Source organism: Pezoporus flaviventris, unplaced genomic scaffold (genome assembly GCF_033815535.1).
Source record: "Pezoporus flaviventris isolate CSIRO_AGI_PZ_B2104156 unplaced genomic scaffold, CSIRO_AGI_Pfla_v1 ptg000073l, whole genome shotgun sequence".
In the NCBI taxonomy this organism is placed as follows: domain Eukaryota; kingdom Metazoa; phylum Chordata; class Aves; order Psittaciformes; family Psittacidae; genus Pezoporus; species Pezoporus flaviventris.
In genome coordinates, this window is record NW_026892621.1 from 132,201 (window position 1) to 155,590 (window position 23,390).

The following is a 23,390-nucleotide window of genomic DNA, read 5'->3' on the forward strand; positions in this document are numbered from 1 at the left end:
CTAGCACTGTGTGAGAAGAGAGAGTAAATATAACTTCCAGGAGTAACTATAACTACGGGAGTGTGTTGGGCAACTTTCACAGGCACAGTTCAGTGCTCTTGGTAGGTGTGTGTACCAACCAAATGAAATTGGTTTGTTGCCATTTCATTCCTTGAACTCAACAGGAGTGGAGTTACATCCAGTATATTAAGCCATTTCCAGGTGTCTCCTCTTAAGGCCAAATGTGTTCTGACAGCAGAGGCATTTTCAGTACTAAAGCTTTAATAAATTTTGGCTATTGAACTCGCTTCATGTTGCTATGTTTTGTATTTGCTATTTTTAAGTGGCTTTCTTTCTAAGCCTTAAAATAGGGTGCTATTTTCTATCCCAATAATCTAGACACATTCTTTAATAAGAGCTGCACATCTGTACATACAAGTTTTAGAGCAGTTTAGAGCAGTAAAACCACTAGCAAGTTATAATATACTTCTGGGCATTCTTTAATTGTTAATTCCGTAATTCTTTCCTGAAGTGATTTTCCTTTTTCACCCATTTCATGTTGAGATTGAAGCAGTGAAACAGCCAATTTTGCTGCAGTACATTGTTGTCTTAAAGGCATTTGGAAATGAACAGCTGAAATAAATCCCTCTCATAACGTACTTTCAGGGTTTTTCTTTTCCATTGATGTATGTTGACACTCACAGCTTTTAGATTAGAAAAACGTCAAAAAAGCATTTATATTTTTCCTCTACTGTTCTGTGATACAAAAATGGAGCCATGTGTTTCTAGAACTGTGGGGTTTATTTTAAAAGCTTGTAAAGGTCTTTGCACATCTGCTTCATAAGGAATTGAATCCCTCCAAAGTTGCCTTCCCTTTGAGGGGGTGGGAATCCTAAAGTTACTTTTAGAGGTGGCTTTAGAACAGGGACTATTTGAGTTCACTTGTTTGAGGTTTTGGAAATGCAGTCCTTCCACTGGACTTAGCAAGTTTGACCACCTCCCTCTGGCTTGAGCTCAAAAAAGCTGTTTCATCGCACCTAATTTTAGACAGCCTAATCTTATGGCTTTTACTAGTGAGCCTACTAAATTAATATTGCATCTGTAGCTCCCGCAAAGATTGCAGTCAAAGTATTAGTATCATATCTTAGTAAATCCATTGCAGTGCAATTAGAATGTTTTTGTTGGCTACTGAGTATTTCCTGAAGAATACTGAATATTTTGCTCTCCTGGTGAAGGCCGTGGTGGTGCAGGCTACTGAGAAGCTGTGATTTCTGTTGTGTCTCTCCAGAGCTTTTCTCATTGAGTAAGTTTCATTACATGCAAGTGTGTGTCCTGTTTTCCTCTGCAGCTGTCCTATTTCATAACTTTCACTTACTGGATGGCTTACTCATTCTTACAGCGTGTGTGGAACCCTGTAATGTCCCCAGACAAACATGTATTGTTTAAAACGTAGGTAAACACTTCTGTGGCTGCTCATACCTCAGATGAGCTTAATGGCAGCCAGTAACTACTGTGCCCTGTAGCAAAGAGATCCCTGAGTCTGAGCAGCTTTCCTTATTTTGTTGCTGCTTTTCACATGGTAGATTTTCTAAATAACCATTTAAAAGAACTTCTTACTAGAAATGGTTCCAATCCGGCCTACTTAAGCAGAGATTGTATTCATGCTTAATTAGGCTTTCCTCTCTTTAAAGCTTATAAAATAAAGCCCTTTCAGACTTTTTGTTGATGTGACCTGAAGGTGACCTGGATCTTTTATAATAGTTGGCTTTTCAAGCCTGTTGGATTAAACAGATGTACAGCAGAAATCTGTGGAAAAACAGACTGACTATCCCGAGCCAGAAATTTAGAGACTGTTTACTAAGGAAAACAGAATGTATTACCCAATATTGGCAAGACTCTCTATGTTTTATTATATGAATCTCTAAATTCACCACTTGTTCTTTCCTATTTTACCACTGCAAAAGCCTTTCTTTCCCATTTGCTTTCTGTTTCAAAACTAGGAAAGATGATAAACAGCAATTGTTAAACATTTGAACATGCTTTGTTGGGTAACTTTCACCTAGGAATGTTAACAAAATTATCTGAGCAGCTCTGAGCTGCTGGTGCTGATGTTTTCACAAGTGCTAGAATACCAGGGACTAATCTTTGGGGAAAATAAGCACCTAAATGTTGGCTGTGCATGAAAATGGGTAAATTCAGGATAACGTTAATCCCAGTCAGTGATTGTGAAACTCTTACTGGCAAAGGGCTGGAAAATGCAGCAAGGCTGTTACCGACCCATGGGGATATTTGGAAAACAGTTTTTCAGAGGCTCTCTGCAGCCTCTGTAGTGGTAGGAAGATTTTTTTCAGGAAATGACAGTGCAGCTTTCCCTACTCTGCTTTCCTGACTAATTGGAACAACAAGGAAATGCTCCCATAGGTAAAACTGCTTTGCTTGGCATCTTTAGAAATGAATATTGAACTGCTACTGGAATGTCAAGGCTGTGGCAGGATCTGGCTTGGCAGTATTGATAGGAAGAGCAGCGGATGTACAGACCTGACCTCTGTGGGAGTCTAGATGGGTTTGTCTTGGGGATGCTTTTATGGCCTGTCTGGTTGGTGGTGCCTATGTAGTTGCTGCAAATGAGTTTGCTGCCTGTCGACTAAATCAGTAGCAGGAGGTTGTCTCTCTCCTGCAAGCTGAGACCTTTCTTTACCAACTAGCAGCTGTTGGAGCTCCTTTGAAGTTGTTTGGTAAACTGATCATAGGAAAGATTTTGAGCCATTCATGTAGGAGTGAAAGTGTAGCTAACCTAGACCTCACTGAGCTAGGCTGTTGATCTCTAAAGCTGTCAGCAGGATTGAGCTCTGGTAGCTGCTTCTGAAGCCTTTCCCATTATGTTATGTATTTACATTGCAAATAAAAGACAGATTAGGGACAATGTGGGCCCTCTCCGGAAGCTCTTGGAAGAACTGGCTACCCTGGATTTGGAGAAGGCTGAGGTTCTGAATGACTTCCTTGCCTCAGTCTTCACTGGAAATGCTCTGACCACATCACCCAAGTCTTGGAAGGCAGACGCAGGGACTGTGAGAATGAAGACCTTGCGCCCACTGTAAGAGAGGATCTGGTTCGAGACCATCTTAAGAACCTGAACGTGCACAGGTCCATGGGACCTGAGGAAATCCATCTGCAGGTCCTGAAGGAGCTGGCAAATGAAGTTGCAAAGCCCCTGTCCATCATATTTGAAAGATCATGGCAGTCAGGTGAAGTTCCCGATGACTGGAAAAAGGGAAATAAACCCTCCATTTTCAAGAAGGGGAAAATGGATGACCCAGGGAACTACAGACCAGTCAGTCTCACCTCTGTGCCTGGCAAAATCCTGGAGCAGATTCTCCTGGAAGACATGCTAAGGCACATGAAAATCAACAAGGTGCTTGGGGACAGCCAGCATGGCTTCACTAAGGGGAAATCCTGCCTGACCAATTTGGTGGCCTTCTATGATGGGGCTACAGAACTGATGGACAGGGGTAGAGCAGTTGGTGTCATCTACCTGGACTTGTGCAAAGCGTTCGACACTGTCCCACACGACATCCTTGTCTCTAAATTGGAGAGACATCAATTTGATGGATGGACCACTCGGTGGATAAAGAACTGGCTGGATGGCTGCACGGAAAGAGTTGTGGTCAATGGCTCAATGTCCGGCTGGAGACCAGTAACAAGTGGCGTCCCTCAGGGCTGATGCCAACCTTATGAAGTTTAATCATGACAAGTGCAAGGTCCTACACCTGGGTCAGAGCAATCCCAGGCACAGCTACAGGTTGGGCAGAGAAGAGATTCAGAGCAGCCCTTCAGAGAAGGACTTGGGGGTGTTGGTTGATGAGAAATTGAACATGAGCTGGCTTCAGTGTGCGCTTGCAGCCCAGAAAGCCAACCGTATCCTGGGCTGCATCAAAAAGAACGTGACCAGCAGGTCGAAGGAGGTGATCCTGCCCCACTACTCTGCTCTCGTGAGACCTCACCTGGAGCATTGTGTGCAGTTCTGGTGTCCTCAACATAAAAAGGAAATGGAACTGTTGGAACAAGTCCAGAGGAGGCCACGAGGATGATTGGGGTCTGGAGCACCTCCCGTATGAAGACAGGCTGAGGAAGTTGTGGCTGTTCAGCCTGGAGAAGAGAAGGCTGCGTGGAGACCTCATAGCAGCCTTCCAGTATCTGAAGGGGGGCTATAGGGATGCTGGGGAGGGACTCTTCATTAGAGACTGAAGTGATAGGACAAGGGGTAACGGGTTAAAACTTAAACATGGGAAGTTTAGATTGGATATAAGGAAGAAATTCTTTCCTGTTAGGGTGGTGAGGCACTGGAATGGGTTGCCCAGGGAAGCTGTGAAAGCTCCATCCCTGGCAGTGTTCAAGGCCAGGTTGGACAGAGCCTTGGGTGAGATGGTTTAGTGTGAGGTGTCCCTGCCCATGGCAGGGGGGTTGGAACTAGATGATCTTAAGGTCATTTCCAACCCTAACTATTCTATGATTCTATAATTCTATATTTTCCTGAGTTAGATGAAGCAGCTAATCAGAACTTATTCTGTGTGTGCCTATCAGTTTTCCTTATACTTGCATTTATTTCCCACGGGCACAGGCTCAGTATCACTGTCAAATCATGCTGTCTCAGAGGAAAATAATTGTAATTCAGATATTTTTTCCCCTAAGCAAAATAGAATTTGGCAGAGTAATAAAAGCTTTTGTGCATTTAGGCTTTTTCCTTGAGGAGTTGAGTCCTATGGGAAGCATATATCAGCAGTGCTAATTATAATCACAAGACAAGCTGGTTGCTGTGTGGAGGCAATAGGAAGTATCAACTTCTCACTGAAACTGAGCACATTGTGGTCTGCTGATTATGTGCAGCTATGGCAGATATTGGCAATGGGGTTGTATTTCTTATGCCTTTTCTGCTATAGCTATTCTTTGACTTTCAATCTCATGATCAATTCTGGGGAGGAAAGAAAAACCAGAAAACCAATACAACAGAAGTTCTATTGACAGGGTGGCTAATTCTGTGTTATAGTCAGCGCAGATGGAGAGAGTTTTGGGGGAAACTTACCTTTTCCATATAGACAGAACTAACAATCACATCTGAAGAGTGATGCTCTCTCTTCTTTCAGGTTGCAAACCCCATGACTTAGAGCAGGGGCTCTGTTAGTGCTTTGGGGTGCCAAAGCAGAACTGGATGAGCAAATGCTTGAGTATGGGTGGAAAACAATACCTGTGGACCAAATCTATGGGGTATTTTTACCGTGAGAATGAGCTCTGAGCCCCAAGCTGGTTATCACGAGGCCCTCCAGAAGAGACAGCTGTCGTTATCAATCAGAGTGATTGTATGCAATAAGATGCTTTGATTGTTGTCTAATGAATTTGTGTGTTCTGCCTGCCCAAAAGCATTCTCTCGGGGTGCAATAGAAAAGGTTATTCGCTGTATAAAGAACAAATGCTACCAGGGATCGAGCAATAATCTACTTCTTAGAAAAGCATGGAAAAGATGAATGAACATGGTGAATCATCACTGACGTGGTTTTTCAGAGAAACAGCCAATGTTCCTTTGAGACTTGCTGTATAAGCAGTTGCTGCAATTTTTTGACTGTGTGTGGAGTAGCCTCTTCCTACTTCCCAAAATACAGCAGCGATCACAAAACAGGAAAAGCCATATTAGTGGTGAATCTGGGTTTCCAGGTGTCCCCTTAATTGGTTTCTGTCGCTCAGTTTTTCCACTGGTTGCATTTGCCATCAGCTCTGTGGATTTTTGTTACTATTTATGAGGATTTGGGCTTCTTGTTTTGCAGGAAAATACTTTAATTATAATTTCAAATGGGGAAGAGAAAGGAATATGGAGGGTGCTGCCAGGCTGACTTTCTGCAAACAGATGCTTTAATTCCATTGTAATAGATACGTATTTTGGTTTGTGATATCTTGGATTTCCATCATTTCCAAGTAAGCTGCTTGGACCTCTGGGGGTCCCTTCCAACCCAAACTATTCTATGATTCTGTGATATAAAGAGTTTAAAATCACTTTTGGTTTCATGAGTTTTGAATTCGTTCTAGATGGCTCAAAATTGTTACAGGTATTTGACATCTGTTGATAATAAAGGTTTTTTGAAATGAATTTTAGAAACTGGAATAGGTTTTCGCCTGAGCAGCTTTGTGCATTGGAAGGAAACTCCAGTAAATAAATTCTGGATTAGTTAAGGTTAAATACACAAGGTAATGCCGTCTGGTAAGTGTTGCCTTTGCTTCTTGTCTGGAATAGTTCTAATTCTTGATTTACACTACTTGCTTTTCATGGTGGTAAATGTTAAATGGGAATTTAATTCTACAGAGGGATTTTGTGATGTGCCCCACTTTCTTTGCATCCAGAGGTATTTTTGTGTTTTTCACTGTACAAGCTTTTAATTTCAGTTCATTTGAAAGAGGAGAATTGGTTCTGTGTGGTTCTGAAGGCAGCTTCCAAAATCAGGAGATGCTTCACAGTACCTGAAAGAAGTTATTAATTAATACCTGTAGTGGATTTTTAACTGTGAAGTTGAATTTATAATTCCTCATGGATCAAATAGTTGATTGAGCTATCTAACTGGTATGCAGGTTCATGCCAGATAGAGTTATTGTTACAGAATGGACAAATTTGTTATATACATAGACTCAAAGCTTTCAGCAGCCTGGTCAAGTGGAACCTGCCCATAGCAGGGGGTTGGAACTAGATGATCTTTAAAGTCTTTTCCAACCCAAACCACTCTGATTCTACAACTCTAAGGTGCTGGAAATGCCTTTGTGTATTTGTTATGTCATTATTGTCTGTTCATAATAATTTGGAATGAAGCATTAATTTTAATGTCTGAAAAAAAATGTATATAATGCTCTGATCTGTCCTTTTTGTGCAAGAATCCTGTTGATAGAAGAAGTTCAACAAGATGAGGTGGCATTTGACATTGAAAAATCATTCAGCCTTTCACATAAAATACAACAGAAAGTTTGTGCCAGGGTGAGTGAAGAGTCAACTGGGCTGAATAACAAATGATTTATCATGTGATGCTTGCTGCACTGCAGGCAATAGCTGAGTACTCAACGTGTTGCCTGGCACAAGTGCAAGGAGTTTTTCACATGTACCATGTGAGCCGTAGCCTGAATTGGTGTTGGGTTTAGAGTTTCCAGTCTTCACTGTGGATCTTGTAGCTGCAGGTGTGCAGTGCCACTGAGCGTGTTCGGGGAGGAACCTGGGAGGATTTAGTGGTTTGAGCACTGGTGGTGGGTCCCATCCCTGCACTCAAGAATAGCAAAGAATATGAATATGCTTAAAAATCATGGGGATATGCACCTCTCCTGCAACATCAGACTGCTACTAAAAGTACAGGTTCTTTCACGCCTTCTTCCCTCTTCTCACTCTGGGCACTCTCCAGCTCACTTCAGTGTTGGGAGTTGCGTTTTCTCAGGCACCTTACCTTTTAGCTCTCCATTTTCATGTTTTCCAATATAAATGATATGGCCATGGGCTTATCTGTGTAATAAGACTTTAAGAAGAGCTGCATTTATAGAGCCTTGTGTGTGCAAATGGTAAAGGAAGTATCTGTTACTACATTTAGCCCAGATTAGTTTTATTCCTTTGCTAATTCAAGCATATCTAACATGGACATTGTAGGCTTTCTGGGGAAAGGATTTGCCTTGTTTATGATCTTTGAAATGTCAAAAGTGTTTTTAGAGCCGTTTTCAAACTTAAACAGAGCAGGTCTAAACAAAATCACAGCTTCCTTGAAGTCTGCCTGAGAGCTGTACAAAATACTTGACATCTATTCTTGAGTGATTCTGAGTGATCTCAGTGGAGATTGAAATGAAGAGACTGAAAAGAATTGTGCTTTATGAATGTAGTTGTGGCAGGAGAATTATTAATTCAAATGTAAAAGTGGTTCACTGAGATTTAAATATATCTGCATAGTTCATGTATAATTAACATTAAGCATGCACTATAAATGAAGAATTGTTATAATCAGAAACTGATACATTCTAATAACTCAAGCATACTCCAAAGCTTTCGTGGTAACCTTTCTTGTACAAAAATAATCAGAGATTGAGCAGTTGTGGGCATTTACTGGCATTTATTCTGTTATGATGGTGGCAATAATTCCTGAGGGGTACTTGTTAGATGTTGAAGGTGAGGAGAGTTCTTCACCTGGAGGTGAAGTGAGTACTTCAGCTGTTGTTGGTAGAGATGTGTGGTGAGTATGTTCTACATATCTTTTTTCTTAACTAAATTAAACTGTTCAGATGCTTCATAGATCTGCAGGCTCTTGGACCTCTCTTTGTCTTCTACTCTAGGGGACAGAGGGAGACAACTGCTGGTGATGGGTCTGAGCAAACCCAGTTTAAAACCTCTATCTGAATGTTTCCTAGTTTGATAGTGCTCATATTTGGAGAAGTACCTAAGAGCTTTCTTAAGCTTTTTAGTTCTCATTTCTAATAACTTTTTTCTTTTATTAGGAATACATCATCCGTGTTCAGAGAGGAGTTTCAGCAGAAAACAGCTGGCAGGTAATTTCCTAAACTGTGCTTCATGGAACCAGGATGCCTTTTTAGGAAGAGTTTGAAAACTGTCTTTCTTGCTTTTTAAGTTTGAGCTGGAGAGGGAATTGTTGGTTTGGAATTGAGAATATGAAGCGCTTAAATACTTTTGGTCAAAAACTAAGAGAAAACCAATATTGTTGCCAGAAGGCTGTTTCTGCTGCTGTTGTGACTATTCCAGGAAAAATGTTTGTGGATTACTACTGTGTGTTACAACCATCATTTTTAAATCTCAAATGCCAGTTTACCTTTCTTACTGCTAAAATCACAGACCTTGTTGATATGTGACCGACTAATGAAGATGACAGGAAAAGTTCTTGCAACTCATATGGCAAAAATGCTTTGTTTGCAGAAAACCTGGCTCACAAATATTTTCTTTAATCTGTTTTAAAATAATGTTTAAAAATGCATTTTCATTCTGGTCAAGATGTGATTAAACCTCTTCTTTGTTCTCTGGCAACATGACATTAATCCAACAGTTATGAATTTGTACAAAAATGATTTAAAGAAGATGAGTATAAATAAGGATTACTTTTCTGTAATGGGATTTTTGAAGAGTAAAATGCTAATGGGAGAAATAATAATGTTTCCTGAACTTTTGTCTTTCTGTCTTACAGATCGTGAGGCGATATAGTGACTTTGACTTGCTTAATAATAGCTTGCAGGTAACTTTCATCCTTGATATATAAATATAAAATGTCATTAGAAGGATAGTTTTAAAATGGCTTGTGATAGTTTTATATAGTACAGTGAAGAAAAAATAAAAATTCACACAGCTGTAAAGAGAAACTGTGGCTTCAAATGCAACTTGAATGTATACTTTTTTCACTCATGTTTTCTCTTGTGAAATTTAAGTTTTAGCATCAACAGGACCAGTTTATATAGAAGTGGAGGAAATTGGCAGCTACTGAAACTTTCCCTTCAATACTGTGACTTGTTCCAGTTTTATGTGTTGTCATTTGTTCCTCCTTTGAGTTGAAGGAAGCCAAGGCATATCCCAGCCTTCAAATTCAGCACTGAAGTGCTATGTGTCTCATTATTTATATCTGTCAAAAAGCACTACCAGACACTGCTTATCATGTGATGGTTCTCTGTATCACTGGAAAGTGTTCCTTAGTTAAACACTGGACTTACTGTGTGTGTTTCTTTTGCTTTTTAAGACAATTCTTTCTTTTTTAGTTTCTGTGGGAAAAAGCAGGGTATATGCATGTGTCTGGGAAAAGGGAGAAGCAGCAGCAACTAGCATCTACAGCAGTGAAACTTGTTCCATAGTATGAGGCAAACAAGATAAAAAGTGAATGCTGCTGTGATTTGAGGATAGTTTTTTGTGACTTTGATTTTTTTCCCTTCTGTGAAATGTTATGTGAATTCAAAGAGCTTAATACTGCTTCCAGTTCCTGTCTCTTCCCCCTAATCAAATCAGCTGTCTACTTGATGAACTTCAGTGATCAAAGCCATGTGAGGATGTTGAATTGTGTGCTCTGAGAGTCTGCTATAACTGATTCCAATGTTAGAAGTTGGATGGGGGGGGAGCAAATTAGTCATAATTAAAAAAATGCAACATGGTCGCTGTATGGAATTATGCAGCAGGAATGGAGTAGTGCAGTAACTCATAGGAACTTTTATCATGACCTAGAAACCTCTTGTGTGATGTGCTGAATAAATGCAATACAAAGAAGTCTCCTGCTCCAGAGAAGTCCAGGATTTTAGATAAGCATCCATGGGAACACAAGGATATGAGATTATACTAGTTGGTGCAGTACGTAGTAGTCATTGCTGTCTTAACCATAGTCAAGTTTTGATAGAGATCTCACAGAAATCATTTTGAGAAAGTTTTAAAAAGAAGAAAGAGTTCATTTCTGCAGCCAGCTATAACAAGCTCCTCTTAACCATGGGGAATAGAGTATGTTAAGGCATGAAAATGCTTTGTTGGCTTCTCATTTAACTTCCAAATGAGGCAGCTTTAGTAGAACAGGCAGTGGACCTTTAAGACTTAAAATTCAGAATTGACAGGTACTGAAAGGTTAGGCCTAGGTAGAAGGTCTGGAAGGTGAAGGTAAATAGGTTATGTGTGGTGTAGTACAGACAGAAAAGGCCTTTGTATCTGAGACAAAGGTGAATGATAAAGTTGAGGGTTCAGGAAGCTATCTGACAGCAGCTTGTAGAGCAGGTCAAGGAGGAATTTGAAACGAGACAGATTTTTTCAGATACAAGGTACCAAGATCTGGGACAAAAATTTGAGCTGCTTGAATGGCTAGAAATGATCAAACAGAATCATCAAGGCATAAGTATAACTTGAGTAGGAGGGATATGCAGTCGGCACCTAAAGGCCATGTTCTATAGCACTTGGTCTCCTTCAATGCAGACTGCTGCTCAGACATTGATGTTCATACTCCTGTTTCTGCTTTCCACAGTTGGGAAAGGCAAAGATATATCTCTGGTTGGAGACAACCTTTTCTGGCTAGTACAAAAACCTGCCCTAAGAGGTGCAGTTCTTCATTATGTGCCCAGTGGAAGGGCAGGAGGAGAGTTTTAAGCCTTTATCGAAGATGCACAACTCTGCTATTGACAAACACCACTGTTCCTTCAGCCTAGTTCCAAATGCCAGGATCAAGAGACAGCAGACAGTAGCTGGCAAGAAGCATGTTTAAATTGCTCTTTTCTCCCACTATTTTGACGTTTTTAATAAATTGTTTTTCATGATGCTGGAGCTGAGGTTTTCTGCTCCATTAAGATAGTGCTACACTCCTCAGTTCTTTCCATCCAGAACTTGAAGCAACAGTATTTCATCACAGTTTCCAGGTCCCATAACTTGTTTTTAAACTCTAAACTCTCATCTTGTGTATACTGAATTTAAACACAAAAACTTAAAACAGAATACCTCCCCCATCTCCCCTCCCCCCCGCCCCCAGTATAAACCAATGAACAGTGCAAAAATACCAAACCCCAGTCTCCTTGCTGCAGCACTAAAATGTTGCTGGAAAAACTGCTGGAGCTTCTTTTGGGTGTAAAGCTCCAAGTTCTTCCAGTTCTTGTAGCATACTTGATCTCCCCATAAGTCTGGGTGGTTGTGGTTGAACACAGCTGCAGTTGAGTTGGAATGTGACTTTTCTGCTTTTAATCTGGGGCTGCCTATGTAATAATAGTAAGGATTGGGGATTACAAAATTGTCTAGTATAGGGGATGCAGTCCTACCAAATACCTTGAAAAACAATGAGAGGTATGTACCTGTGACCCTGAACTGCAGCAAAAAGTTTCAAGCCACATTCTCTGAAATCTCAGCTGTGAACAGGATTGAAAAGATCCTTCCAAACCATCCTGCATTTCTTCCTCTTCACTTATGAGACAGATATGTGAAGATCTTTGGCTGCTCTTCTGTTTTATCAAATGAACTACTAGTACAGTATTCACAGCAAGATATGTGGCTTTTGTGAAGCATTTTATTGCAGCTTTTGAGCAGACATTCCTGAGCAGACATTAATTCCTAGGTTCTTCTGTGGTGAAGCCCATCCTGGCTCCAGCACTGAGCTGGGGCCAAAGGGAAGTACAGCTCGTGTTTGAAGGCATGCGGGGTCTTTGCAAGGTCAGAGCTTCCGTGAGGTGGTGTTCTGTGGTAGACGCTGTGCTGTGTGCTTTGGCAGATTGCAACAAAAACCTGGGGGTGCATGTTACTTTCTGCTGAAAGAGTAGCAGATGTGTGGTTTATTGAAGTAAAACGTCTGAACTAGAGTCCTTTTCTCTCCGATGGTGCTTTTTTCTCCGATGTCAGCTAGCTGTCAGGTCAAGAGGGTGAAGATGATTAGGATTTGACATGCTTTTCCAGTGAGCAGTACAAGAAATGGATTTAGGTTTTGTTTAAAAGCTTGGTTTTGAATTGAAGTAAAACTAGTTTGCCAAATTAAAGTTGTGTATGCCTCTGGTCTTAAAACCAATGTGGTGAATTACTGGCAGTAAGTGGTATATTGTTGCTTTTGGGTTTACTCCTGGATTTGTCTTTTTGTTTTCCCCTTGGGTGTGAAAGAGCATTAAAATCTGCTCAGTGGATAGTATGATTTTCATTAACATCTTCTGTAATTCCGACATAGTTATGGTTCTTCTCCAGCCCATGATTTGCAGTCAAAAACTGGAGAAGTGCTAAAGTTAGTGGGAGGACAAGTGTGTTCAAAAGGAGACAGAAAAGTCAAGGGACTGCTACTTCTGCCCCAGTTTGAACTAATCCTTCACTTCTTTCACTGGTTAAAATGGAAGTTGTTTGAGCACCAAAAGTCCCTGTCTTCTCCCTGGTGAACTGTTTGCTTTAGAAATGAGGTTACTGCATCTGGTGTAATGGATTCCTGCAATACATATTTCTTAGAGATAACTCCCATGGAGGCTCAGCATAGTCAAGGCAGGTGCTTTGATCTGCAGGACAACGATGTGTTAACAACATGCAAACGTATTCTGGCAATTCACATGATATAATTGGATATAAACACTAAAGACCAGCTCTTTGATGTGACTTACATAAGGCTTGAAGTTTTTGTGCATTTTTTCATCATCCCATTTCAAAGTATCTCTCTGATTTTTATCTGAAGTTTTGGATCACTTCTATCAACAGAAACCAAGTAGTGTACATCCACAGGTGGGTTTCAGGAATTTCTGGGTCGAAAGATGCAAAGCTGGTTGAAAGGTGTAGAGCAGCAAATTCAAAAGAGAAAATGGGAAAGTTGCACCATATTTGAAATGACAGACTTAAAATGCTGGCAGTAAAGGCTTTAAATTACCTATAAAGGCAGTAGAGACAATGGAAAGTTACTAATCTTCACTTGATGAAATAAGAAAGCATAAATCTTATCTGGAGAAAATGGTGAGGTGTGAATTGTTTTTGTGCTGTGGCAGAGATATGTCATAGAAAGGATTTAGCTGAAAATTAGGGCCATTTAGCATCTGAAAGTTTTGTGTAGTGATTTGAATCCATGACTCACTAGCAAAAATTCATCTTCTCACATTATCAGTGGTGTTCCACTTAGTAATCTTCTCCTGGTGGGATGTGAGCTGTTGTCTGACTAGCTCACTCTGATAACAGTGCTTAGAAAAAAAAACATAAAAGCTTGTATGTACACAGTACAAAAGGAGTTATCCCATAGTTATCTTGCTGCTGAGAGTCTTACTTTCTGGGTTGCTAGTTCATATCCCTGAGGCATTTTGAAGCAAGGTTAGTAATTTTTCTTCTCTTTTCAAGATCTCAACTCTAAGTCTACCTCTTCCTCCAAAAAAATTGATTGGAAATATGGAGCGTGAATTCATAGCTGAAAGACAGAAGGGACTCCAGGCCTATCTTGATGTAATTACTACCCATCACATCCTGTCCAACTGTGAAGTGGTAAAAAAGTTCTTGGATCCAAACAGCTATTCTGTAAACTACACTGGTAAGTGAAGTAAGGGGTTGCAAAGCTGCATTACAGTTTCACTTCAGCGTGTACGTATATATTTATTAATGCTGGCAAGGATTTACACTGAAGTATTGGGGGTGGATGGGGAACAACCTTCAAAATGATCATGCTGTGCATATAATTATTTATGATCATGTTTCTTCAACTCTGTGCATGAATCATGCTGTGATTGTCAAATCTAAATATTTGGCTTATTTTACAAAGCAGTGACAAGGGTCAACATCTATATAAGCAGCACATGGAGCAGGGGGGGTGGTGAGAGTGGCACAGGTTGTGATAAATGGGGAGGGAGTGTTGGTGTTGGGAAATTATTTGCCTACCAGAGTGTAAAATAGAGTTCAGTTTGTTCTGTTAAAACAGGTTGTCTGAACACTGAATCCTGCTTTTGTCATGGTTCTGAGATTTTTCACATCAACAGGAACAATTGTGGTCACCCTGTCTATCACTTTGGGTTGTGAGACTAACTGTTTGAGCTAGGTTGAGTAATTTTTCAAGGCTCAAATAAGTTACACTCTCCATCCAAATACTGGAAAATCACTGCATCCCTTAAAATGATACTGCAGGGATCAGTTAATGCTTAAATGCTTCTTTGAATTTGTCTGCCTTCAGCTTCACTCATTGGAAATTGTTAAGTATTTGTCCTCTAGACTGAAAATAACTTCCTCTTGGTGATGAAACCCACTCTGCAGATTTAGTGCATGGTCAAACTGACTCTTTGCAAAATGCAAAGCTTGTTTTCATAAAAGCAGAGCCTACTGAAGCAGGAACTTGCTGTTTCCTTTTCACTTGTCTTTGCTCTCGCTTTATGTAACGTTGTGCCTTTGGCTTCAAAGTGCAAAGAACATTTCCTGGATGTTTATGATAAGCTGTGGAGGAGTTGTAAATTATTAGTAACTCTTTAAGGATGCAGTTTGTTTGGCTAATGCTGAACAGGCAAGTTAAATCCTCTAGGAGACACTGACTTCTGTGTTAACTGAGCACTTTCATCAAGATTACTTTTGCAGCAAGTTGCTGGGAAGGTAGTAGCAAGCAAGTCATTGCCTATGGTATTTGGAGACACCATCAATTTGTAATTTCTTAAATGCTGGAGCAGTGAGCTGATATTTATTGCACCATTCTTTTTCCTAGCATATTTTTAGAGAGAGAAGATGCAGTGCAGAAAGATAAGGGCATCCTTACCTTCTTGCTGTGTTTCTATGCCAATATAAGCCATGTTAGGGAAAACTCCTTGTTGGCGTGATTCCCTTTCTCCCCCTGTTGTCACCACTTTCCACTGATATCTCCCCTCAAATTGCTTCAGGAATAAACCAGTTGTTTTCTCAGCTGTGGAACAATTCAGTAACCACAGGAGTGTCCTCCCCCGCCCACCAAGTAGGATCACAATAGCTAGCAAAATACCTTTGCCTGCACAGAAGAGGGCAGAATAACACATACTGGAACAGAACTGATTAGTTTACACAGTTTAGATGTAGTAATAGCAATGTAGAAGCACATTAAAGAGATGTAAAAGGCAGTACTTTTACAGTTATAACAGAAACATTTCATGATGAATGTAGAGTACACCTACTGTGGGAAATCTTAGCTGTGAGCATTGGATTTAGACTTGGAATTGTAGATCTGGTACAGGTAGAATGCAGGCTGGTCAGCTAAGTTTTCCAAAGGCAATGCTTTCTCTGTCTTCTAACTGGATTTGAGTTATCAGGTTAAAAATGCAAATGCCTTTTAACTGTGGTTGTATCTGATTTCCTTTTGAAGTGATTTTGCTGACTTTCAGTCCTAATTCCTGCAGGCTTCCTTCTGGCATTGAGCCTTACCTAGTATGTGCATAATTACAGTATATAGTCTCTTGAATTTTATTTTTCCTTCTTCCCTTTTTTCTTTCCAGAAATTGCCTTACAGCATGTCTCAATGTTCTTCCGATCAGAACCAAAGTGGGAAGTGGTAGAACCATTGAAAGACATAGGTAAGAAGAGCATGTATGCATGAAAACTTGTCTGATTCTTTTTTTCAACTATGCAAATTGTCCTAAGATTACAATACCATCATTGCTTACAGACCTTGTCCTGCCTGTAAGCTGTGTGATTTAGTGGTGTTTAAAGCTGCTGCTGACTTCTATTTTTTTGTAGGTTGGAGAATACGTAAGAAGTATTTCTTAATGAAGATTAAGAATCAACCAAAGGAGCGGCTAGTGTTAAGCTGGGTATATATGCTTTCATCACATACTCAACTGTTTCATAATGAACCTGTCTTATTTCATGTATATTAACTACCATGTGTGAGTGACAGAGAGATAGACCTAAGAGATCAGGCTTTGAAAGAGCCTTAAAAGCCCTTAGGTAGATGTGTGGTGTGGGAACTTCTTGTTTGTCTTTCCTCTAGTGGCAAATCTAGTTTGCAGGTTTCTGTGCCTGGTCATTTGTTTCCATTCCTGCACCTCAGGTTTCTGTAGTTGTAATGATGTAGCTGTTGATTGATTGTAGTATAAATTTGCTTGCTGAAAAGAACAAGGTGATCCCCTTTTAAGTGGTGAGTTTTCTTACTTGGATCTTTAGTTGTACTGAGAAACTAACAGGTGAGAGAAGCATGAATTTCTCCTTTTAAGGTAGACATGTAGTAACACCAAACAGTGTTGTTACTGAATGCTTGCTTATGCTCCTGTGCTGAAATGTGCCGCTGTCTTAATTATATGGGCATAGCTGTTTGTGAGACTTCACTGGAGAGCGGATGGCACTAAAGCCTGCAGTAGGAGGAAAGTTGTTTTTGCTGAAGAGGAAGAAGGTGGGAGTTTAAGCCTTAGCACTTCACAATGCACACAGTCCCCCAGTTTGGGGTTGGCAGAGTTCAGTCAGTGGTAGTAATGCACGTCGGACACAGGGGAGGAAGGAGGCAGTAATACTTATTTATGGTCAGACACTTTTACTGTAAAACCATGGCCTTGTTCAGCCTCTTCAAGTTTCATTCTGTATGTGTCATTTCCTTGCTTGCTCTTCAAAATATACCTTCAAGTAGCTGTCTTAATTTGTGAAAGCAGAATATAGACAGCTTTTTCTTTATGGAGTGCAACATCTATTATGATACACCTTTCTTTTCCTATTTATTTCCAGGCTGATCTTGGCCCTGATAAATACTTGTCTGACAAAGACTTACAGTATGCTGTGAAACTACTTTCTTCCTGTTCTGTGAGTATGACTTGGAGATGTTTAAATTGCGCCAGCACAGAAGTTCTTGTCAAGGACTAATCTTGCAAAAACACGTGTAGCTTTGCAGACAGTTTGTAATTTTAGAGTTGCTTTCATTTAAAGATGTATGAACCTTTCAATTACATTGCCCACACAGTATGAGGTAACATGTTCTCAGCACAGTTAATAATCCTACAGGATAATAATCCTGCAGGAGATTCAGAGTTGTGGTTTAATTGTATTTTTTTATTCTTGTGCAGTACTGTGAAATGATGAGCTTTTATTCCAGCTCCTCAACACTTTTAAGTGTCTAACTGTAATTGCTAACCCTTGGGCTGGGGGTACTCTCAGGCAGCAGTGGATAAGGCAGTGGAAAAAGTGTTGCTATTTCTTCAGCTCTTTGAACTTAATACAGGAGTATCTTAGTAGAGGTACCATAGGGGCTGTGCAATTTAGGCTCTGGTGCAATGCCGCATTATAAATCCAATAGGCATCTCTGAAAAACTGGTATTTAACTCCAAAAAGAATTTCTCTTTAAGGATGTTAAGCATGTGAGAGACCAGCTGAAAAGGGTGGAAAAGCTCTCTGCAGTCCTCAACAGAAGAGGCTGTAACTAGGCTTCTCAACCACCAAACCAGACTGAAACTGATGCTTTAAAATAAGACATGTACAAAGGCTCTTTTCCTAACTCGTAATTTCAGTTGATGTATGTATTGCATGTATAATTTATTTCCAGCTGTGCTGTCTCATTTGGTTTCACAAAATTGCAGGAAGTTGTTACGACAAAACTTTTCTGACAGCTGTTAGTGCTGAGTTTCCTTATGAGCCATAGTTGTATAAAACTGAATGATTTTATTAGCTTACCATGACTTAAATCTGCAGTAAACCTGCTCATGGAAAGTGCTGGATTCTTCATTCGTCTAAACTGCCAGTCTATTTTGATAAAAAACATAGCGGATATTTTGTTTGTATGTTTTAATTTATGTGGAATTTGAACAAAGTCATTGTGAAGTTTTCTTTGCATTTACTCCAGGTTCAGATTAAATAACTTGAGCAAATATCACTGACAGAATCCATTTTATTGCTTTAAATATACAATTCAGGCAGATATTTTCTTACTTGTGAAGTGAAAATGAACTACAGAATGTGTCATCTAAAACTTACCTACAGTTTTTTCTTTTGGTAGCATCCCTATATTTACAAAGTCACTTTTGCCATTGCCAATGAATCTTCAGCTCTCGTTATTAGACCATTCAGTGAAAAAGGGACACTAAAGGACCTTATTTATAAGGTAATGTCTCCCCCCAGTCCCCAGCTCAAAGGGTAGAATGTTTGCTGGAATGACCACTGTCATTCTGTTAAGCAACTGTTTACCATCTATTGCTAAGCAAACTAAGACAATTACTGGCTTTTCTGGGCATGATACTTGATATGTGTGTTTCTTTTAAAGGCAAAGCCAAAAGACCCATTCCTGAAGAAGTATTGCAATCCTAAAAAAATTCAAGGTCTTGAACTTCAGCAGATAAAAACATATGGAAGGCAAATCCTAGAGGTATTTTGTTGCTTTTTTTACCAGCCTTCATAAAGTTGTTTTTTGAGGTCAACTGGTTTAACTAGAAAAAGCAGACAAACCTGAGCACAAAAGCATTATTTCAGCAGCAGACTTCAAAGCTAAATGTAAATTGAGATTAGCTGCTGGGAGTTGAATTTAGATAGCTATGTGTGAGGTGATTTCTGACACTCCCCCCCCCCCCCCCCCCCCCAAAAGGCAGGTGGTACATGTGGAGCTTAAGGGGGAGAGAGGTGATAATGTGGATTTTTCCTCGTGGAAGAAGGGAAAGAAGTAATTCATAACCTGCAGAGCATGTGCCATAAATTCAATGTCATTAGTGTGTTGGGGTTTTTATTTCTTTTATTACAGCTGTAATATTCAGTAGAATTGTGAACTTTAGTTTCCAGATCTCTTTGGGAGTGTCTATAAGCTTGCTTTGAGGATCAGCATCAAATGTTTGTGTTATGAGAATTGTTACCACTGAAATGGAAATGAATAGTCAGCTGAAGATGATGCAGATGGAAGATCAAGTTGAGCAATCATTTCCAATAGGAGCCTCATTTATTATGTATCTGCTTTTTGTATTGGAGTATGTAAGATCTAAAATCATCAGAGCATCTTGTGACAATGCTTCTGCATTGGGGTTTTTCAGGTATTAAAATTCTTGCATGAGAAAGGATTTCCTTATGGCCATCTTCACTCTGCCAATGTGATGTTGGATGGGGATACTTGCAAACTGCTGGATCTAGAAAATTCCTTGTTGGGACTTCCATCATTTTATCGATCATACTTTTCACAGTTTCGGAAAATTAATGTAAGATTCCATCAGTGAATTTAGCTGACTCTTATGTATCCCTTTATCCTCAACTTCTGTTTGTGGAGAACTGATTAGAATGAAAAAAAAAAAACCCTCTCTCAACCCCCTTTCTTTAATCTGAGCTTTTTCTCCATCAAATCCATTTTCTGCTTCCTCCATATCACTGGCTGTACAGAAGTTTTGTTGCAGCACACTGGAGTATGCCGAGGCCAAAGGTAAGCAGGTAGAAGGGGAGTGCAGGTGAGTGGTTTTGTGACAACAAGGCTGGCAGAAAGAGAGGTAAACTGCTGTTGTTTTAAGATCTCTTTCCATCCTGATCTTGTATTTCATATGAATGTGTATACTGTGTACCACACATCTCTTTAACTGCAGGCTTGCAAAGCAAAATGTTACCTTCCTACAAAACCAGAACCCCAAATTTTACTCTTTTGCAGCAATACAATATTTTATCCAGCATCCTGTCTTCAAGGATGCCTTCAAGTGCTCATTGTAATAAATTCCATACAGCATCATGAGACAGCTGCTTGATGACCTTGCTAACAAGTTTTACTGTGTTATCAAAGAAATGGTCAAAAGTTCATGTCAGTCCAAATCTGTTAGTGCTTTTCTAGGAAGAGGAGCCATTTCTCTTTAAATGTGATTCAGAAATCTCAGAGATATTCTGTCTGGGAGCTTAGCATGTATGTACAGCTTGGGCAAACCTAAGGAGGAGTGAAAGAGGCTCTCCTAGATTGGTTTGGTATGCATTTTTGCTGTCTTTTTATCCACCTCCCTGTAAAGTGACAGCTAGTCTTACTGTGAATCTCATTCTTTGCAGTTTGACTTAGCTGGGAAAACATGCTTGGTTGTGATTCCTGTCAATGTATGGCTTCTAAAATGCTGTGAATTAAAAGAGTTTATTACTTTACACATTTTTACAGAACATGACTACACTACTACCCATTTGTATCATCACATACAGAGAATCAGCAAGAGCTGCTTTAGCTTGAGGTTTGAAGACTTCATTTGAGCTAAAGTAATGCAGGGAAGTGGTTGTGGTGAGGAACTCTCATAATGGTTCCTCTTTTCTATCTTCAAATGCAAGAGAACTCTTTTTCTTTAATGGGTTATCAATGCATGTTTTCAAACCAGTTGTGAAAATCTGATTAGTTCTAGCAAATTGTGTTACTTTGTTCCTCTGCAGACTTTAGAAGGTGTTGATGTACATTGCTTTGGACACTTACTGTTTGAAATGACATACGGAAGACCCCCGGATATGATTCCAGTAGAGAGCTTCCCTCCTGCACCATCAGTGTTTGTTGGTTAGTATACAGATGAGAACATGTCAGTCTCAGCTTCCTGGCTACTCTTACCTTTTACCTAAGATGAAATGCTGTGAAATAGCAGCCTAAGATCTTTACAGCATGTGACCAGAAAGAATTATTAATTTGTAAAACTGGTGTGTTCATCCTGAAATATATGTAGCATATAAATATATATATATATATTTAAACTGAGTAATAAAGCAGTTGTAGTAAGTAATTAGATGTCTGGATTCTCTTGCCTCATGTATAACATTCTTGAGAAGTTTCTATGTGTAATAGTAACATTACAATAGAAACCACATGGCACAGAGCTTCATCACTGCTCAGTTGTTGCATTACTTAGGGGAACATCTCACAGCAGTGCCAGATGTTTATTCTAAATCATTTGCTATCCTGCTGTGCAAAAATGTGTTAATTCTTATTCTTTCTTTGGTAGTGTCTGTGTTGGAATCCATTCTGACCTGTGAAGCTATGAAGAATGGCATGCCAACTGTCTCACGGCTCTTACAGATGCCGTAAGTCTTGTTTGACTTGTTTTATGCTCGTAGCAATGTTTTAAATTGTATTAGGAGGAAGTTTCTTGCTCTTGCTCCTTTTTGAAAAGATGTCTTCCTTATCCTGAGCATTGTATGGTGACTCCCAAATGAAGCTTTAAAAGTGATAGGCTTTGTAGAACCCATCCCTTCTGAATGTGATCAATGCTCATTTAACATTTCATTGTCTCTTGGTGTGCTGGAGCTGTTGTGAACGCACTTTATTTAGCATGGTGCTGTGGTTTAAATTGATGCAGCTATTAAAGCAGTGCAAGTGCGATTAAGGTCATGTACAGATATTTTTAAAGCATTTAGAGTAAGGAGTCTTTTTGCATGTCCCCTTCAGACCTACTTCAGTAGATTTTGCTATCAGTTTACTTATGACTAGCAAAATAGATCCCTTGCTTTGTTCAGCAGTGATATTTAGACTGAGTTTGGGTATGAAATGTTGTGTGGAATTTCTGGCTGGTGTCTTGCAGGACTGGCTTAGGGGTTCTCTGAAGTACAGACAGTAAGTGTCCTTGCAGGCAGTCCTGGTGATGCAGTGAAGTAGTAAGAGCAGGTATGGGGCAAGACTAGGATGCAGAGAGGGAGCAGTATCAGTGCATGCCTATGCTGGAGATCATACCTGACTGCAGCGCCACCCTGCCTGCAATTAGGACACAACTGTCTGCTGTCACTGTGCTGCAACATGTCACCAGCATGCTGAGCATAGAACTAGTTCCTGGTGGGGAGCTTCTTTTATATTTTCTTAATATAAGGTGCCAGAGTCATGACCTTAATAAAGGACAGATTGCCCATACCTAAATCTATGTACTGTGTGTACACAGTGTACACATAGTGTACAGATTGCAGTACGTTTAGAGCAGTACGTTTAGAGCATTCATATTTCCTGGTTGGGAAGAGTGCAGGCTTATCTCAGTTTTTTCTGCTCCTGCCTTCCTCTGCCCTTAAATGAGCTGGGAGGTATAGAGAAGAATGTAAGCAGACAAGGAATAGTATGAGAAAACTCTGTGAATACTGGAATATGCAGGTTTTAAAAGATGTTGAATACTCCATGCCCAGCTGTATCTGATATGTAGGATATCATACTACATTCCTTTCATACCAGTACCTTTCACGAAAGTGCTCTACATACATGTGCAATGCAATTGATGTAATTTAAAATAAATAAAGTAATTTAAATATTTGTTAAGCTTTGCTATTTATTATAACCATATAAACTATGTGCTTTGATTAATTTTGCAAGTATATGTAAGGGTCAGAAAAATGACCTGTAAACAAGGGTGAACTCTGGTAGTAGTTTTCAAAAGTCATTTAAAATTAGCTTTATTTCTGAGTTTTTAATGGAATACTACTCTTATAATCTTGATTCTAGACTTGAATTTGTTTTCTCTAGGCTAGGCCTGTGATAATTTTCCATAGTTGAACAGCAGCAAAAGATCCTGAAACAGTTACCTCAGAGCCAGGCTTGAGATCTCTTGCTGGGACAGTTTTCTAGTATGTTCTCCAGGGCAAAGTATCTGGACTAACCAGTTTATTTTCAGACTACCATTGCCCTCTAGTGTCGTTGTTTTGGATGGAGAAGGATTAATCATTTCTGGTGTTCCTGCTGATACCATACAGGGGAGAATCAGAATACTTGCTTTAGTTGCTTTGCCAAAGTACAGGCAAGAATGTTACGTTCGCTCATTGGTCTTTCACGTGGTTCTTGTTAATGCTAAAATGGTAAGCATGCTAACAGAGTTTTCTTTAAAAGAGCAATTATTTTCTTTAGGTGAAATTTAAAATGAAGTCCCAATCAATCTTTTGTCATTATAGAATCCATATATTTTAAGGAAGAGGCATTCTATTTTGGGGAAACCCTTTTCTGCCATTGATAATTGTACCAGTTCTATCAGCTTTTAGACTATTATACACAGTCTTGCTTACTCTGCCATCAGTAGTGGCTACATTCTGAGGGTTGGATGATGCTTATTTTACAGCAGTGCTTGGAAAATAAAAAGCAGTACAT

General features: G+C 39.7%; 1 protein-coding gene across 6 annotated transcripts in view; it reads left to right on the forward strand.

Annotated features, from left to right (window-relative positions):
* PXK (PX domain containing serine/threonine kinase like) overlaps positions 1-23,390 on the forward strand; it is a 37,521-nt gene that overhangs the window by 3,688 nt on the left and 10,443 nt on the right. For all 6 annotated transcript variants that reach the window (XM_061472859.1, XM_061472860.1, XM_061472861.1 and 3 more), the window contains exons 2-12: positions 8,479-8,529; positions 9,177-9,224; positions 13,781-13,967; positions 15,877-15,954; positions 16,118-16,191; positions 17,096-17,170; positions 18,357-18,461; positions 18,621-18,722; positions 19,375-19,536; positions 20,723-20,840; positions 21,280-21,358. In XM_061472859.1, coding sequence (XP_061328843.1) covers positions 8,479-8,529; positions 9,177-9,224; positions 13,781-13,967; positions 15,877-15,954; positions 16,118-16,191; positions 17,096-17,170; positions 18,357-18,461; positions 18,621-18,722; positions 19,375-19,536; positions 20,723-20,840; positions 21,280-21,358 — 1,079 coding nt within the window. The remainder of the gene's footprint in view (positions 1-8,478; positions 8,530-9,176; positions 9,225-13,780; positions 13,968-15,876; positions 15,955-16,117; positions 16,192-17,095; positions 17,171-18,356; positions 18,462-18,620; positions 18,723-19,374; positions 19,537-20,722; positions 20,841-21,279; positions 21,359-23,390) is intronic.